Genomic DNA, 18,710 nt, shown 5'->3' with positions numbered 1-18,710 from the left:
TTCCAGGGAGTTGTCCAGCTCCCTGTGAGTAAGAAGTACTCAGGGGAAGATGAGCATCTGCAAGTTCCTTGCATTCAGAACCTGCTTCAGCGAGGAGTTCCACAGGTCTTACATTACATGAAGACACACATTCCAGTATTTTTTTGGTACATGGCTTCCACTACTTTCATATGATGGCCTCTAGTTCTTCCATTGGGAAGAAAAAATGAACAATCAATCCCTATCTACTTGTTCTATGCCAGTCATGAGTCTGTAGACCTGGTATTGTCTCAGCAGTTATACCACAGAGGATTTAATGTCCTGAAATGTTAAGGGAGAAGGTTAATACGTTGCACTAAATCTGGCCAGCTACTCAGTGGATTTTAGAAGTGTTACACTAGCTTTTGGGATAGATTTCATTTATTTGCACACTTATTCAGGTAAGGGAGGGAAGCTATTTTCCTGTTTCAGAGTATGCCAGAAGAAATAAGCACAGCCAGTCTTAGGAACTAAAAATGGTAGTGAATAGAGGGATATCCACGGGGAAGGGAGATTATAAGGTGCTCAAGTGTGACACAGAAACACATCTGCCTAAATCAGGTACATTATCAGGCTCGCGTACACACACACACACACACACACACACAGATGCATGGGCAACATGACATCTACAAACACTGTTGTGAGCTGGAGGAAATGAGAAAGAGGAAAGTGTGTTCTGAAACCCAGGCAAGCCGGCTTAGTGGGCTGGCATGCTGCATACCAGATCAAAGAGGGGCAGGAGAGAGAACGACTATCCGTGCCATATGCTTATGCTGTTCTGCTTTATACTGTGTTCCTTGGGCCTTCCCCTTCTGCAGGCCTCGCTTTACATGCATGCACCTTTCACAGGCGGGTTTCATCATCCCGCCTGTAATGGCATCCCAACTTAAAGGCAGGGGAGACAACCACACAGAGGATATGTCTGTGCACAATGAGCTGCAAACATCTCCACTGCTGGGCCAGTGCTGCTGGGCAGAGCCAGCAGTAACCTCAGAGCCATGGAGAAGGAGAGTCAAAGTGAACTGTGAGCTCGTTCTGTTGCAGCAGTGGATTGCCTACAGAGTATCCTCAAACCATGAACCTGAACAGGAGTCCAACCACCACAATTCCTGTGAGGTGTTCAGGGCTGGGAATATGGGAGAAGAGAAACAGAGAAGACTTTGCCTCGTTTCTAGTGAGAAATGCCGATTAATTTCATGGCAATTTCTAGGAAGCTCCTGCACACATCTTCCCAACCACAGCCAGCCAGCTAAGCAAGGTGCTGAATGTGAACTCTTGCTCTGCTTTTATCCCTTTATTTCCCCTCACTTTCTCACTGGCTGAGGATGTGAACCACAGGGCTTCCCTACTTTGATGCATAGGTTGTCTCTTCTTGGTAACAGTCCTTTTTTTCCCCCTTCCTTTTCTCTTTTCCTTGTAATGTGCTCCAACCTAAATTTTTCAGGTTGAATACTCCCCGTTTTTCCTTTCTTGAAGTACTCCCAATTACTACTTTTCAAGAGCCTGGCATATTTCTGATCAGGTCAGGTGATACAGGGTAGTTTGGCACCCTTTCTCTCATGAGCTGTGTTGCCTGGATAACTCCCTGGTTGAGGGAATTCTCATTTCTAATTTCCAAGAGACCATTCATTTTGGTTTTGCTCCACATGGAGTTACCCATTCCACTCTGGTGCTAAAGATCAGGCTGGGTTTTCCCCATCAGAACAACATGCTCTCAGGTAGCTTTAGGCAGTAGAAAGAGATTCTGTGTCTATAACATGATTTCTCTATTCCAGAACCAGAGCAAAACTGTAAGTCACACATTTCTCACAGCACAGTTTGCCCTAAACATCTCCCTGAGCCTTAGTCAGATGAATGGTTTTTGTTCCTGCTATAATATGACTTTCTTAGGGAGATATCCTGCTTCACATGCAAGTGTGCCACAGGGTTCAAGTCTTTCTGGAGAGTTTCAGTAGCTAGCACATACTAGGGTGAAGAAGTTAAGAGAGATTACCATGTTATTTACTTTGTTAACAGGTTTTTCCTCACCAGAAACTAAGGGCACACTTCTTTCTCTAAGAAACAAGGAATGCCGGAACATTGTTCACACAGCAGGGGTAGTATGTATTAGACTTAAAGGATGCTTTTCTATCTAATTCCCCTCACTCCCACTTTGCCCCAGCATTTCCCAAGAGGAAAGGCTGGCTGAAAATTCTCACTGCTTCCTTGATTTGATTTAATTCCAAAGTCCAGACAGCAAAAACCTGAATCAACCATAGTTCTAGTATCCTCACCTTTCCCGTTTCCTTATAGAATAACCCATGTGCTGGGCACCCTTGCAATCCAGCATGCAGAAGGTCAGGCACTGCTGGAGAGCAAAAGCAAAGTGGAAACCAGTTCCTGAACTGAGCATACTTCTCTGTCGTGTAGTAAGCATACACTTTTCTAGACGGAGTTATTTTATCTTCAGCTGTTAAAGCCACACTGTTAGACCAAGGATGTAACCTGTATGTGCAATGAGCCAAGGACATCTGGGATTTAACTGCAGGACGCAATTTCAACTTCGCTCTTTTTTCTTGTCTTGGTCACACAAAGGTCAAGCATAGAATTTGGCTCTTATGAATACTGTTTAGTTACTACCTTTTCGTTATCATACAATGGGAAAATTCTTCCCACTGCTGCCTTTTTGTTTTCTTCCTGCAGCCTCTGCTCTCTGCCTTGCTCCTAGTTCTTCCCTGTATCTGTACATTCTTTCTGCTTCTCCCCGTTTTCCCTTTCTTGAAGCACTCCCAATAGCTAAGCTTCCTTAAGCTTCCAATTTCCAAAGTAGAAGTTTCCTTCTACTTTGTTCTGTCCTTTTAAAGGACAGAAAAGTTAACATTGATAATTTTTGGTGTGTGTCACCACTGGTGTTCAGAGTGAACATTTGATATGCAATGGTGTGACGAGGCCAGTTTCTGTATCATCAGTTCAAGCTGCCTGCAGATTCAGATTGATGTCATTGCATAGGGTCACATGTGTAAGGCTTTCTTTACCACCATGAAGAATTGAAATTTACTTCAAGAATACCTAAAATATAGCTTCTGCAGAACCTTAGTATCTGATTTGTGCCACTACAGTATTGGGCCAAGAATTTGATCACAGTACTGGAAGCTATTAGCCACTTTCTGACCATCTGAAAATGCTGCTGTTAATGGCTAAGTTAAAAGTAGCTCTCAACTTTGTTTTGGAACTCTCTGAAGTTGGAGGTTTCTAAAGCATGCCTGAAGGATTAGAAAATCAGGTATCTTCTAGAGCATGTCCCTATTCTGGGAGATTTTGGAGCTGGAGAAAATCTGGAAGATCTATTGATGATGCAGCTTTTGATGGAGAAGAGGGCAAATGGCTCTTTGGGCGGGAGGAGGGCAGAAGCTGTTCAACTGGGGAATGCGCTGGGAGCACTGGAGTGGGAATGAGAGAGGGAGGAGTAGGGTGGGTGCAGGGGGTTGCTGCTCTGTCTGAATGGAGCTCGTTTCTTGCTGTAATCAGAGGGATGGCCTCCCTCAGCCTCCTGGTACTGAGAGGCTCTTCACCTTCCTGTCCCTGCTGAAGCAAGGTGCTCAACAGTAGAAACTACTTACCTGATAACTGCTGCACTGAAGGCTGGTCATGTGTGCTTAACAACTGTGCCTGAATGGTTTCTACTACCCTCTTAAAACGACGGCTTGGACCTGTGAGGAGAGAAGAGGCACATATGGCTGTGAGAGCCGCGGGAGACGAATCCTCATACAACCCAGGCTGGAGGGGAAGGATCACAAGCATCTTCCCTTCAGTCTTGTCCCCAAGAGCGTACTGGCAGTGTATCTGTCCTTCAGCTGAAGGCGTGGCTTTGGGGAACTGTTATGCAGTCCCCATGTTTAATGGGACCGTGGTGTGCTGGAGTTAACAGGAGGAAGGATGGTGCCTGGGTTCCTTTTGTAAAGACAGAAAAGGTGGGAAAGCGAGGGGGGGGTGTTTGGTTCTTTGTTTCAATCTCTGTACGGGGTGTGTGGCCACCCAGAAAAAAAGGGTGATTGCATGTTTGCGTCAGAAGGAAGAAACCAGTGGCCTCACAGTGGCTGGCTGAGACACTGAAACATTTGACTGAACCAAGGAGAGAGCACAGGGAGATACTCCAAGTCTGATGCACGGAGCAGCCATTTTCGCACTAATGGTGGTGGCAATTTCACCTCTTTGGAAAGCTCCTTCCCTCCCAGCATTGCCATCACTACCAACACCATTTTCGTTCCTGATGTCCTCCTTGCCCCTGTCTGAATTTTCCCCTGAGGTCAAGACAGTTATATTCTTTCCCCTGGCAGAGTTCTCTTTGCAGGCCTCTATATCGGCAAGGACAAAGCCAGCTTGCAAACGTTTTTTACAGCTTTGCCATGGTTACCTGATAAGAGTGTGAAAGTGACAGAATAGATCCCGTTCTCCTTCTGCGCCTCTCCCCCTTCTGTGTATGTTATGTCCACCTGGAACTTCACTGGCTTCTGGAAGACAGCAGGACCTCCTGTGGACTTATATTCTGCACGGAAACTTGTCTGTGAGATGACACTGTGACTGAGGCTTGGAATCTGAAACAGGTCGGTAGAAGGAAACAGTAGAACCAGAGTACAAAGGGAACAGAATTGCAAAACTAGATTTAGGGCAACACACATTTCCAGAGTGGATAAGATTTCCTGGATTTGCTGCTGGACTTTAATTTGTAATGTTCAGAGAGTTCTTGTGAAATCAGTAAGAGTGTAGGTTGCTTGGCACCCCAGAAGAATGCACTGCTCCTTGCAGGACTGACCTAAATTGAAAGGCTGAATATTGGTGGAATACCCAGCACGCTCATAAATTTACACATGTTGCACAACTTCATACACTCAGTCTTTCTTTTCCTACTCATCTGCCGGTTTTGAGAAATGCCTTTTGCTGACTGAAAACTGGTATTAAGAAAGGGGGCAGAAAAGTCAGTGGGATACAAAAAAACACCTGAGTAGCCTGGTCTCATCTCATAGCAGATCCTGTTTTAAGCAGGAGACCTCCTGAAGTCCTTTCCAACCTGAATTGTTCAGTGATTCTATGGTATCAAACAGACACCAGGACACGGAGCAGACACTTAACACATGTGGCTGGGATATCCACAGGCAAAGCATGGCTGCAAATAACTTACCCAAACCACAACTCCTACCTATATGTAAAAGAACTGTGAGAAGCTTTCTTGTATCATCCAATATCTGTATCTTCAGACCTGTGGTACAATTTCACAACTGTCTAATTTTCAAGCAGTTATCATTCACAGTTCCTGCCAAAATTTAACACACTCACATACGATTTACTGCTTCATAAAGCACCAGCTTTAAAAAAAAAAAACAACAAACCCAAATCACTTGGAAATCTGGCCTCTAATCTATGAGGAAAAATGAAGATGAGTTGAGAAGCTGACTTTAAGGACTTACTTAGCAGGCTGTGACAATGCATTTAATTTTGTCACTAAGAGACGATTCATAGGGTTTGCACACAAATCACTACATCAGACCTCAACCCACCCATATGGGGTATGCACAGGATCACCGATGTAGACAGCAGTGCACACTAAGCCACAATATAACCCCAGAAGCACAGCTAAACGCATGAAACTGGTACAGTAACATGGCTGCTTCAAACCAGTCTGAGACAGATACCACTGTCTGATGCCTGCTACTATATTGCACTTGCTCCTTGTATGCCTGTACAGTTAAAAGGATTGTGGCTGTGTTTTTTGGAAGAAATTCATTGCAGCATCATAGACCTTAAAAGGGAGAGAAGTATTTTGTGGAAAACAATGCCAATTCAACAAACAATATAAGAAATTAAGTCGTCTTCTCTTAATTCTATTGAGAAAAGTCTAATTATATTGTCAGCTACCTTGAATTGAAAAATCTCTCAAATTAACTTTACTGTGCTGACTTTTTCTTCATTGCTACTTCTAGATAGTGAGAATAAGGACTTCCTATAGGAAAGAAATGACAATTTCCCTCTCCTTTCCTAGATTGTAAATAAACCACATCTGCAACAACTGATACTCTGGTCACCAGAGGAAATTACCCTCAGCATTGGAGAGGAGATTTAAAGAAAGAAATGCAAACGTGGGGCAGGATTTTTGCCTGACTAAATCGGCGGGGGGCACATCCAGCAGAGGCAGACTCAACCTGATGCCCAGGAGGTGGCTGTAAGGTTAGTTTGACAAAACAGCAAATCATTGTCTCGATATTGCACCAACAGTGTGCTCTAACTGCAGTGATATTCCAAGCACTGACAGCCTGGAGACTCTGACAAGAAGGCTGAAATCTTTTCTCACCTTAGAAAGCATCATCTGCAGTTAGAAATTCAGAGTCCAGTGGAGGCCTCAATCAACAGGCCACGTAAATTAAACTCACAGAGGATGCATTTGAAGGAGCAGAGACCCTGCCCAGTAACATATGGCACAAGGAGTCCTGGAACTGACCAGTGAGCAATGCCTCCAAGGGGCAGCTGGGGTGACTTACCGAGAGGAAAGCGTGGACAATATCAGCCTTAATGGAGCTTAGTGGTTTGTCCTTAATGACCACAAAAATCTGTTCTTCTTTCTCCAAGTTGATGAAGTTACCAAACCAGGATTTTTTGGCAAGCCTTAAGTGATGAAAAGAAAGAGATGGTTTAGAATATTGAGCACAATTTCTTATGTATCTCAGGTAGAAAAATACTGAAAAACACACAAGGAAGTTTTGCTAACACTCCAGGTGTGATACTATTACTAAGTGGAAAACAGTGTCAGAGAACATCCAGAAAAACAAATGATGGACCACACAGTGTTAGTCTGGTATCATGTATCACCAACAATGAAAAATCAAGAGCAATGCTAACTCTTTTGACCGAGCCAATATACCAATTAATACTGCAGATATTAAGTGCATATAAGTCAGGGGACACACTTCTGGTTTGTCTCCAGGGATCTCTCCATCTCTTGTGACATCCATGCTAGTAACACAGGCATTTAAGTTCCTTCCCAGCCAATTTCAACCCCTTGGAAAGTTCCTTTTCTGAAGGTGTCCTGTTGGGCTGAGAGTACAGTCACAGGATCTTGCTTTTTAAAGCAAGCTGTAGGTTTCACTGAACCTCCAATCTGTCAGCAAGTGAAATCCACTCCTACACAGAGGGCCAGGACAAAGACTGTCCCATTCAGGGTGTCTATATAGTGAGTGAACTCTGGCCATCCTGCAAAGGAAAGAATTTTCAGTACTAAGAGAGAAAATATCAACACCGTGCAAAACGCAGTTCAAGCTTTCCACTGACAGCAGTCCGACTTCGCAGTTCCTTCCAGCATCAGATGGTGGTTTCATCATAAACCAAAGTTGCTCTGTTTTTTCACAGATCGTACCAGCAAATGTTTGATTTTGCTTATTGTTTCACCATCTCAATGCACTTTGTTGACGTCTCCTTTTAAGTTAAATACACTAACAGAAAAATGCAGGGACATGAATGTTATTGGGGGACAGTACTCAGAACTTGAAGGTAGCACCTCTGACAGGTGTGGTTTTGAGGGGAGGGAAGATGCTGTCAGCCATGAGGTACAGCCAAAGAATTGCTGGACCAGCCTAAACCCAGGGAAAATTCCACTGAAATCAGCCATAGAATCACAGAACCATTTTGGCTGGAAAAGACCTTTAAGATCATCAGGTCCAACCATTACCCTAATACTACCAAGCCCAACACTAAACCGTGTCCCTAAGCACCGCATCTGTATGTGTTTTGAACACCTCCAGGGATGGTGACTCCACCGCCTCCCTGGGCAGCCTGTTCCAATGTCTGACCACTCTTACAGTAAAGAAATTTTTCCCAATATCCAATCTAAGTCTCCCCTGGTGCAGCTTGAGGCCATTACCTTTTGTTCTGTCATTAGTTACTTGGGAGAAGAGACCAACACCGGCCTCACTACATCTTCCTTTTAGGTAGTTGTAGAGAGCGATAAGGTCTCCTCTCAGCCGCCTCTTCACTAGGCTGGACAATCCCAGTTCCCTCAGGTGCTCCTCATAAGACCTGTTTTCCAGACCCCTCACCAGCTTCAAAGTCTTTCCTGTACTGTGGCGCCCAAAACTGGACACAGTACTCAGCCATATTCTAGTAGGGAAGAATTTAGCATGAAAATGTCAGAAAATAAAAGACCTGCCACCAAGAGACTGCATGTTTTTTCCTCCACAGGATACTTTATAATGCCATGACAAGTCCAGTTTGCAATATGGCAAGCAATAGCCTTTCACTTGTTTTGGTGGACATTCACCACTCAATGGAAGAACACAACCTCTCCAGACAAGGAGAGCCATCTGCAAAAAGGATTACTATACATCAGCTTTCCAGCAAAGCATCAGCTTGCCAGCTGGAGAGAGTTATTAGTAGATTCATTTTGCATGGCAAAGACTCAGACAGAGGCAGAATGAGGAAGGGCAGAGACTAGGAGAGTGAGGAGCAAACTAGGAAACTAATTTGAAGTCTAGACCTTTGGGATAAAGAACAAAGCTTGACCTCAGCAGCATGCAGCAATGTGCACTCATTCCCCGTTCCAGAGTGCTCCATGAATCACACAACTGCCATCTCACTGCCCATTTAATGCACGCAGTAGAAAGACCACAACTGGAAGACCACTCAGCTGTGCAAGTAATCATTTGGTTCTACTTACTGCAGGCAACCAAAAAATAAGAGTAGAGAAAGATTCACTTGCAATTTGGTAACCAGTGCCCCCCATTCAATTAAAGTGGGCTGAGAAACTGTCACTCCCTAAAATATTCATAGGCAGCTGTAACTAAGCCAGTGAGCCAGAGATTAGCACAGGGAGCAGTAAAGAGAAAGGGCCTCTCATTTAAATGGGTCGTTAAGGAGCCAGGGTTAGAGTGTGAAAGGAAATTACATACTAATTAGCTCTTGCGTCTCACACACACCATAACAACTCCGCTAGCCCCTGGAGAGCTGGGGCAATAGCTCCCTGCATGTACAGGTTCTATGCTCATTAGTAAATTAGCACCTGGTTATCCATCTAAAACGCCTGGTTGTCTTAGGTTTGTGTGTATCATCACCTGAAGCGGGGCTGGCTATATGGACTCCAGGGGCCCTCACACATGGAGGCTGGGCCTGCAAAAAGCGTGCGTACTTAATTGCAGGTCTGTCATGTTAAAATATGGCTTTTCATTTTTGTATTTTCATTAATGGTTTTGCTGGCCCTCCATTTATAGGTCTCTTAACAAGCACAGGTTAAAAGGGCCCCAGAACATACGGAGGTTTTCCCCTGTTCAGCTAGGAAACTTGGTCTGGAGTCTCCAGAGTCCAGCTGGGCTCTTACCTTCAGCAAGGTTATCACCAGTAATACTGACTCTGGAAGAGTCACTGATAGCCTGGGCTATGCTCCAGGTTGTAAATCACTGGAATTGGCTAAATAATTTTGCTGGTGTCGCATAAGATGGAATAGATGCCAGTTGCCCCTCCTGTGTCCGGAACGAACAGAATCAAGACATAGCACACATGCACTGGCTCTTCTCTCCGAAATCAGCAAAAGTAGCTGTGCTCATACACCCAGGGAATAGGCCCACTGAAGAAGCAGTGGCAGCTCTGGAGTAAAATGGCACAATAAATGTTTCCCTCCTCTTACAGGGTGTTAAGTGCTACTAACTTGGGTTAAAATGGGTATGAATAAAGGATCCTCAGCACCCTGAATGAGATGCTCTAGCATCTCACAAGATCAGGCTGCAAGCAGTAAAAAATGTACTCAAAATTAACAATCTTCTCTTGTCATGGGTGAACCTCCTAAGGGGGAGATAGGAGATACATGCGGAAGGCTGGATATGTAGATTACTCTGGGGAATCTAATCAGGTGTCCAGTTGATGAAAAAGCAAATAGATTAGCATGAAAATGGAGGCTGGTGCTTTATTACTTCACACTGAATTTCTCAGTGCTATAATGTTGTTCGTTTTTCTACTTCTGGAGTGTCTGACGGCATTGCCTTCTGGACTGCCTCACAGTCTTCCCTATCTGTCCCCCAGCACATGGGTCTGTAACCTCCAGAGGTTTACCTGCTTGGCATAAATAACAGCTCTTCTACTCAAGCAAATGGAGCTTTGCAGGTTTAAAGCAACTGGAGCTGTGTCTCTTTAAATGTCATCCCTAACACATTTTCTAGGACTTTTTCATATGAGAAAGAATAGCATTACCCAGACATGTCAAAGTGCATTACCCAGTCATCAGGTTTGTTAAATGAACGGCAGTCATTGCTGTACCAGAGCAAGGACATGTATTTATTGCTCAACCCATGAGGTCAATACAGCTCTTGGTGAGGATATCTTATTTCTTACAGAAAGGAAGAAAATACTAGGAAAAAAAAAAAAACATGTGGAAGTGGGCACTGAGCAACAAGACATGTATCGCTAAAATATAATCCAGTTCATTATTTTTTATGACTTTTATTATGTTTACTGCAGGGTGCAGCCCAATTGAACTCATTAATTTGGCAATTATACAGAAAAAGAAAAAAGGGCCTTAGGCTTTGACTTGCATCCAAACTGCCTCAAATGACAGGCGCTACTTCTTATACCAGCTTTTAAAGAGTAAGTGGGAAGCAGAGAAGGCAATAAATTAACAGAAAAACTTCCACTCACATACATGAATGAAGAGAAGAGGAGAAATTTAATTCTGAAGGTTTTCTGCTTTAATGGCCTTAAAAACATTTCAGATGAGAGTGTCATATATCTCTTTGATACTGATGTCTTCATTTTATGAAACTCTCTTATGCCTCTCTATGGGTAAATGCTCCAAAGAGTTGAAAACACAATTTATTCTATTTTTCTGCCTGGATTTCTTTTACTAACCTTCACTATTCCCTACTTCTCCCACTCCTGAAGTCTTTATCCCTCTCCATTCTGCAACATTAGATATAGAGCGCCCATCTTATGTCACATAAATGCCAGGTTTGGGGAAAGTTGTTAAGGCAATACCATTGTCACCAATTACAAAACTTTGGGCCCAAAATTTCCATCTATGACTCATGAATATTTCACACAAGTATCTTGACAAAAGGCCAAATTGCCTTGGTTGGCAGGGTAAGTCTATGGGCATCGGGTGCACAAACACAAGCTGTGAAAATAAAAAGGAATAATTTGGCATCTGTTGCATATATTAGGAAGTGTTTGGAGCAGCACTCTCTGGCAGGGCCTTCCAAACCTGCCATGCAGTGACGCAGATTTGTGTAGTGAAATAGTTGAAATGTACGCTGACTTTTAGGAATGAGTCTGGTGAATATGAAACAGGTTCTGCATGTCCCAGTGCTGCTGCCTAGAATTAACACTGCAGTTACTATCACTGCCAAAGATTCCTCTGAACTATCTTAGCAGAGGCTTCTGCATGTTATCCTGAGGATGCAAACTCTCCTGTACTAAGAGGAAGACTTTTTAGTGCATAGTTGTGCCAGTATAAGCTACTGATTATCCTCGCCACTCCTCAAGAGTGATCTGCTTGACAAGCACATGAAAGAAGAGAGAAGGAACATGTTACAAACCTAGTAAATTCAGCAAGCCATGAAAAAATGAGGTGGTTACTGGGAGACTGTTTCATCACCTGTTGACCTCACTGCCATTACTGAGGTATAGATTTTATCCAGGGTTCTTACCAGGAGAACAATTTCGCATCTCTGTCCCACTCACAGGACAACAGGTTACAGTCAGATACTGATCCAGAACAGGAATATGTCACCCTATGACATTCAGACAAGGAAATTACATTGGTATGTGGTGGAAAAAAGGTAGGGTACTGTCAAATTACTTACTCTGGGGATGATTCCGGGGTTAAATTAGACATCTCCTCTGGTGTAGGTACTGCCCATGCACGCATAGCCAAAGAGAAGGAGGGAGAAAAGAAATTGATGATTCAGTACGCCTTCCATCTTCTGCTTGCGTACCAATGAAACAATTCTGGCATTACACCCTCTTGCATTTGCCCACTGCATCTGCAGACTAGTTCTGACGTTTGAATGTTGGTCCTATGTCTCTAGATCACTGCACCTATCTAGTGCTGCATTTCAAGGCTCACCCTACCCTTCCTGAAATCGTTCTGTAATCTTGCACTGGCTTCAATGGTTTCTGGTTCAGATGCACCATGCTGATTTGATTGCTTTACAATTGCTTCAAAGCCCAGCTGGATGCAGCTCAGTCACTGCTGCAGTTCTCTGACTGTCTCAGAGACAATGTCCCTGACCATCACAATTCAAAATCTAACTCTTCCATGGCTGTAATCTTCCTTTCCCACGGGATCACATCCCAGTACCCTGTAAAACCACTGGGTGTTGGGATAACTGCTGATGACATCTGAAGATAATGCATGTGACTCTGGCTGCCCTTTGCTACCTGGAGCGTGAAGAAGAAAATTTTGCACATCTCAACACTCTAGAGACTCTGAAAGCTGAAATAGGCCAGCAGATATGAAACCACTGATTGTATTAAGGAGATTTTTACACCAATTACCAAAGGAGGTAAAAAAAGCATCAACCAAGATCAAACAAGCTGCGCTTCAGAAGGACAATTTCAGCCTATTGCCACTGGCTATTTTTTTCAGCAGAAGGCTCAGCCTGTGGCTACGGAGAGGGAGCGGAGTACAGCCCTAGGAGAAATGGCAGAGCTCTAGGTTTGCTGACAAACTGAGTGGAGAAGCTGAAGATAAAATTGTCTTGTGTTCTAAGAGCCACAACAGGGGTAGTAAGAGCTGTATGGCTGGAGCGTGAAGAGGGCTCAGGAGATGCTGTTGGAGCAGGTGCCGTGGCATGACAGAGCCTGCTCACATATGCCTTGGGGTAGGGCCGGCTGATGCTACCGCTTGCATTTTCAATACCAAGATTCAGTCCTCAGCACATCAAATTTGCAGAGCCACAGAGAGGTATCAACTTACTGTTGAATGTCTGCCCAAAGCAGAACCTCCCTGTACGTTTGGGTAAGTACTCACCTTGCAATTTCCGGCGATGGAAGCGAGGAGACCCCAGGAAACTATTCTTGATTGAGTTGAGCCGTGTCCTCCATGGCATTCCTCCAATGCTGGGGCTGGATGGTGGTGTTGGGTTGGGTGTGCCTGCTGGGCTCTCCTTTGGCGTATGGACAGGTGTCCCCTTGGGGGTAGGGAGGGGACTTCCCCTTGGAGAGGGGTGAGGGGTGACCTGTATGATGGGGATAGATTTGGTGCTTGGGTCAGTACTAGAAGGGAGCAATCTAACAGGAGACATAGGGTTGGTCTGCACTTTAGGAACAGCCAGCTGTGGGTTAAAGCCGGCAGCAGGCGAGCGGCCCTGAGCATTCTGCACAGGGGTGTTCTGGGAAGAGGGGGCGCTGGTATTGCTGGTAGGGAGTGGGTTGGATTTAGTAGACTGGAGTGGTTTTTCGGCCAATTTGCTCTTGGATGGCAAAGTCTGCGTCTTTGGGTTGGGCTGAAGTGCTGGCTTTGGTTGGAGGACATGTCCAGGCCTGGAGGCGTTCCTACAAGCATCAGGGTCCAAGGAGACTTGGGGTCGGGGAGAGAAAGGGAGGTCGGAGGTCTGAGGGGGGATGAAGAACTTTCTGATAGGCTACGAGACAGACGCAGAGTGTCCATGCACATCAAAAACAGTGAAATACGCATAGAGCGGGCGAGCAGAAAGGAAAGCCAGAATAAAATCCATCCAGTCACAAAGATGCGCCATGTCACAAGGAGACACAAGAGATGGAGGTGAAGGGGTAGTGGGGGGGAGGGATTTTGCAAAGAAACGAAAACGAACAAACAAACAAAAAACAAAAAAAAGACATGCAGTTAGCTGGGAACACAGCATAATCAACAACAGCAGCAGCGGCAGCAGCAAGAACAACAGTGTCATAACAGGCTTCATCATATTAACCAACCACGTGTCAGCAAAGGAAAACAACAGAAAGAAAAGTAAACCAAAGGAGAAGTGAAAAAAAAAAAAAAAAAAAAGAAAGTAACCAAGAAAAAAGAAGAGAGAAATGCCATCTCTCTGGGATTGTTCTGATTGCCCTGCAGTGAGAGAAGCACGATGCTGTAGGGAGGTGAGGAAGGGGAAGAAGAACCACTCAAGCCACAGACAAATTGAGATGTGCCAAGAATGGGACCACCTCTTTCAGATCCAAATGCCCATATGCAAACCCAGCAGAGAGATGAAACTCAGAACAGGTGTGTGATACACACGGAGTGGTAGGCGATACACACAGGTTACTGCACACACCAGTCAGAACCTCTTTCCTTCCTCTTTACCCCTGACTCTGGCTCATGCACACCCCGGTTGCAGCCACCCTTTGCAGAAAGAGGGGGAAAAGGAAGAGTGATGCCAGGTGGGCATCCATCCTCCTCCCCTGGCCGGGAAGGTTAAACCACTCAGCATTCACTTGGAGGCCTCAGACCACACACCACCACCAGAAAAATATGAAGTCAGGTTGGTGTTCGACTTGTAAACAGCTAGAGCAAAAGCTACAGAGAGGCCTGGCAAATTTGTTTATCTGGGAAGAGATGATACTTCCCATCAGACTTTATGCTTCTCCTGCGACACCCCTCATTGTGTCGAAGGACAGTTTGATAATCGGAATTTCTGTCATAAAGTCACAGCAATATTTGCCATTGAGTCCCAATTCTATGGAGGGGGTGGGGTGAGCCATTGCTTTGTAAGACACAGCTTAAAAAGAAAAAGACAACCAAAGTTCATAATCCATCACTCGATTATCAACATGGGATTATGAATTTTTTTTCCCAAACAAGAACATTTACATGTGTTAGAGGCATTTTGGGAAACTGTTCATATGTTGACAGCAAACAGCAATACACAGATTTGGGAGGATAGAAGCCTTTTAAAGGGATAGTAGCAAGCTAAAAATCACATTTAAACCAAAACGAATGTCCTTACAAAACATTGCTGTTAACACCTTAGATCACGTACTGGCAGAATTGTAAAAATAGAAATCACTACTCAAGAACTTTAACTTTGGTCTGTACTCAGATTCTGATTTCTATCAATTATTACCTATTAGAAATTATTTATCACCATTACTGTCGTTATTATCCATTCTTAACACCCAAAAGCTGTAATCAAGCACTGTCCAGACATACCATGTACATGTAACCATGCCTCAAATCTCAGTCCCAGGTAAACACACTCATTAGTGAGTTTACTTTCTGGGTTTGACGGATTAGCACAATGTTGCCATATTTTAAAAATACATAAATGTATTTAAGACTTAATTCCTAAAACTGTTTGCATCAAAGTTTCATAAGTACTTTAAAGAACTTAAGGTTAGGCCACCAAAATGAAATCACTACATCAAAACATTTGTATTATTATTAGGATGGTAAAGTTAAACAAGTCTGCCATGTTGGTAAATTCTGATCACCAGTGAGAAACTAAGGGGCCAAGATGAGGAAAGTGGTTAATTTATGGAAGCCACTATCAGCATCTGACTATTAACCATTTGCAAATGATGCCGACGGATAAAAGTCAAAGATGGTTGATTGCAAATATTTCCTTGCAATTCTTGTGTATCTCACGTGTATGATGGTGTGAGGAACAATTTGAAAGTAAGTCAAATTCAGCTTCCACTTATGCCATTAAGAATCTGAAGGGGCATCCTTAATTACAGCATTCTTAATAATGAAATAAAGAACAAGTTTAGGTCCCTATTTCAGCTGGTGCAATAGGGAACACCATTAGCAAGATCTTGTGAGATTTAAGAACTCTTAGTTGCTGTCAAATACAGCTCCTCATAGAACTGAACCTAAGCAGCACATACAGTGAAATATGTATTTGCTTTTTAAAGTAAGTTCTCTTTTAATAATCTAAGGTGCTATTAGAGGCATAGGTAAGGACGTTTAAAAAAATATGAGTTTTATTCCAACATTTCCTCTTAAGCCTCAAATCTGACCTGCCTTAATATTGTTATGATCTGCTGAAAATGCCATCTGGTTGCTATATCCCTTTGAAGACTATTTAATCAACTGCCTACCAAGTAAAAATGGTAAGACACAGCAACTATGGAACAGATCTTGTCATCCTTATTCTTTGATGTAGCCCTGCTAAGAAGTCAGAAGTTGATCCCAAGAGATCAATTAATGAGATCAAGATTTAGGTTTGCTGCACTGGATGCTTATTTTGTGCACAAATCTGTTTCCATGCTCTTTTTCAGTACATTTTGCAGTGGCATAAGAGTTTTCAGACCTCTGCTTTGTTCCGCTGACATCCAGGAGTCCCAGTGCAGAAACAACGAAATGGCTCTTCACTGGCTCCAGGCCCATTAAAGATGCAGAGGAGACCACAGACACATTTATGCCAGTTGCAAAACAGTACAACAATTGACAGGAACTCAGAATATGTTTCAGAAAATAGTTTAACCGAAAAAGGAGTTGGAAGCTTTACTAGCCTATAAATTTACACCCAACAGTGTGTCTTTATGCATTAGAATTACACACAATGTTCCTGGGGAATTAAGTACTTGGAATACTGATGTTATCTTCATACACCTACACAGTAGATCTGTAGGTGTACCCATATCCTAACACATGGAATACATCCATTTCTAATAGGGGATGGCTCCTTCTCATGAAGTTGAGAAAAAATATGCAGAAATCCTCCAAACACTCTGGGCCAGACAATTGGGTAAGATGGTTTGCCATAGCCCTACAGACTTCTTGATGAGGTCTAGACTTTTGTAAGGACTGCAGTCTTGAAGTGACTAAGCTGACCTTGTCAGACACCAGAAATAATGAGTCTTATCCCTAAAGAAGTTACCAAGGAGAGGGAGGCCTCTGTCATTGCACTAAGAAACTAATAACTTTGCAACAGAGGTACTATCAAGCGTGCTTTGTACTAGCTGAGTATCAGTATTAGCTGAGTATAGGTATTTAGTTGACTGTATATTGAATAAGGGCATGTGAACGTACCTTATTTATAGGGGTTTGAGCGTTCTTCTCTCATCTTAATTAGTCAGCTTCATACTTTCCTTTGAAATGTGCTAGCCCTCAAATTTGTATGATTTATTTTCTCTGACTTTCTAATACAAGCTCTTCTGAGGCAAACAGAATCAAGCTGGTTGTAACTGGCATGGTTTGGTGCTCTACTGTGACCTGATTGAAGGTAGCTGTGAAATGGTTCCTGATACTTGGTCTGAAACCACGTCGTATGCAGACCTCAGTTGGATATGGCAGTGTTTAGTCATAGCAACATTTTTCTATGTGCTTATGAGACTGAAAAAGGGCAGGGGCACAGTGAGATCCCTGCTAACAGTGCAGGGAACATGTATGAGAAATTCTCTGCTTGCATTTGTAAATAACATTTCCCTCACCACCCATGAAAATTTACAAGCTGCCAAGGAAAACCAAAACATCCCAGCTAAGAGCCACAGCTCTGCAGCAAAAGATGTTGAAAAGCACCAAGCATGTGTGAGGGAACTGGACCAACAGATCTTGAAGCAGCACCACTTACCCTTGGACTGCTGAGAGGACTGGTGGAGAGCCCAGACGACGCTCCGCTGATTGACCGAGACCTGAATGGACACAATAAGGAAAACAGCCCTCAGAAAAGCTGGACAAGCGATAACCCTGAACACCAGCCACCACAGGCACAGGCATGAAGTGAGGAGGAGGAGGGAGGCTGTCACTGGAAAAGCACATGACTCTTTCCTTTCACTACTGCCACATTTTCAGTTGTCCCACCCTCAAAACAAAGAAATGCTTTTACTCAGGGAGGATACTATAATCCCTTCTCATTAAAAGACTTGCTACATTCTTTTTGAACATCAAGCTCGTGGAAGCTACTATGTCTGACATGTGCAAGCTGAACTGCTGAATTCAAAAAGGACTGTCAAGGCATTCGTGTTGGTGCTGAGAATTCTCTTCTGCGCAGTGCTGGTAGACACAGAATGAGATGTTCTCCGTCATGAGCAACATGGAAAAGCACCGTGTGTACAAGGTACAAACGTAGGGGATTCTTCCAGATATCAAGAAGAAAACCCAAGGCTCCATGACCCAGGCACACCATTGTTTCCTATGTGATGACTTCCCACTGAAATCAAAGCTCACGTTGGCTTAACCCTTTCCGGCTTCTCACTGACAGATTTCATGTCTCTGCTCTCCAGCAAGATTTCCTGCTGTTGCATTAACAAGCCAGGTCTCCTCTACGGGTAACGAGTTCTGCTGTTGTTGATGACTTCACTAGTATCAAGATAACAGCCCAAGCGCCATCAAAAAGAGGCCAGTCAAGGGAGAGCCAACTGTCCTTCTATTCACTGACAAGGTCACCTATACTGTAGTGCTCTTACGCTCTCCAGCAAAGGCCAGCTATGAAAAATGTCAGCTGTAGACAATAAAATGTACAAATGTGCTATTCTAAATGTGCTGCAAGGGCAGAGAGGCCCAAACATTTCAGCCGCAGAAGTTTCCAGGAGGAGGGCTGCTCAGCAGGAAAAAAACCCTCTGTGTGACTGTAAATGAGTAAGCCCCAGAGGCAGCTGCTTTCTATCCTTTTTAAATAGAAAGTTGTCTTGAAGACTGAAACATCTTATAGGAGAGGACTTGGCCAAGAACCTAGCTGTTCAATAACCACCATGCAACATTTCAATATAGCAAATCTACCAATGTTTCACCTATAGTAAGAGCCATGAAAGCAATTAACAGCCTTCAGGTAACAAAC

The 18,710-nt window shown here is 43.7% G+C and overlaps 1 protein-coding gene across 1 annotated transcript in view; it reads right to left on the bottom strand.

The window, feature by feature from the left end:
• BRSK2 (BR serine/threonine kinase 2) overlaps window positions 1-18,710 on the bottom strand; it is a 313,310-nt gene that overhangs the window by 16,937 nt on the left and 277,663 nt on the right. Inside the window, exons 14-19 of the mRNA XM_086472059.1 lie at window positions 17,505-17,565; window positions 13,001-13,613; window positions 11,832-11,880; window positions 6,534-6,657; window positions 4,415-4,595; window positions 3,621-3,710 (exon numbers count right to left, since the gene is read on the bottom strand). Of these exons, the coding sequence (XP_086328185.1) occupies window positions 3,621-3,710; window positions 4,415-4,595; window positions 6,534-6,657; window positions 11,832-11,880; window positions 13,001-13,613; window positions 17,505-17,565 (1,118 nt within the window). The remainder of the gene's footprint in view (window positions 1-3,620; window positions 3,711-4,414; window positions 4,596-6,533; window positions 6,658-11,831; window positions 11,881-13,000; window positions 13,614-17,504; window positions 17,566-18,710) is intronic.

The sequence above is a fragment of the Leptosomus discolor genome, chromosome 12 (assembly GCF_034619465.1).
Source record: "Leptosomus discolor isolate bLepDis1 chromosome 12, bLepDis1.hap2, whole genome shotgun sequence".
Lineage (NCBI taxonomy): Eukaryota > Metazoa > Chordata > Aves > Leptosomiformes > Leptosomidae > Leptosomus > Leptosomus discolor.
Note: the sequence above shows the minus strand (reverse complement) of the source record. Positions and strands in the feature narration are given on the sequence as shown.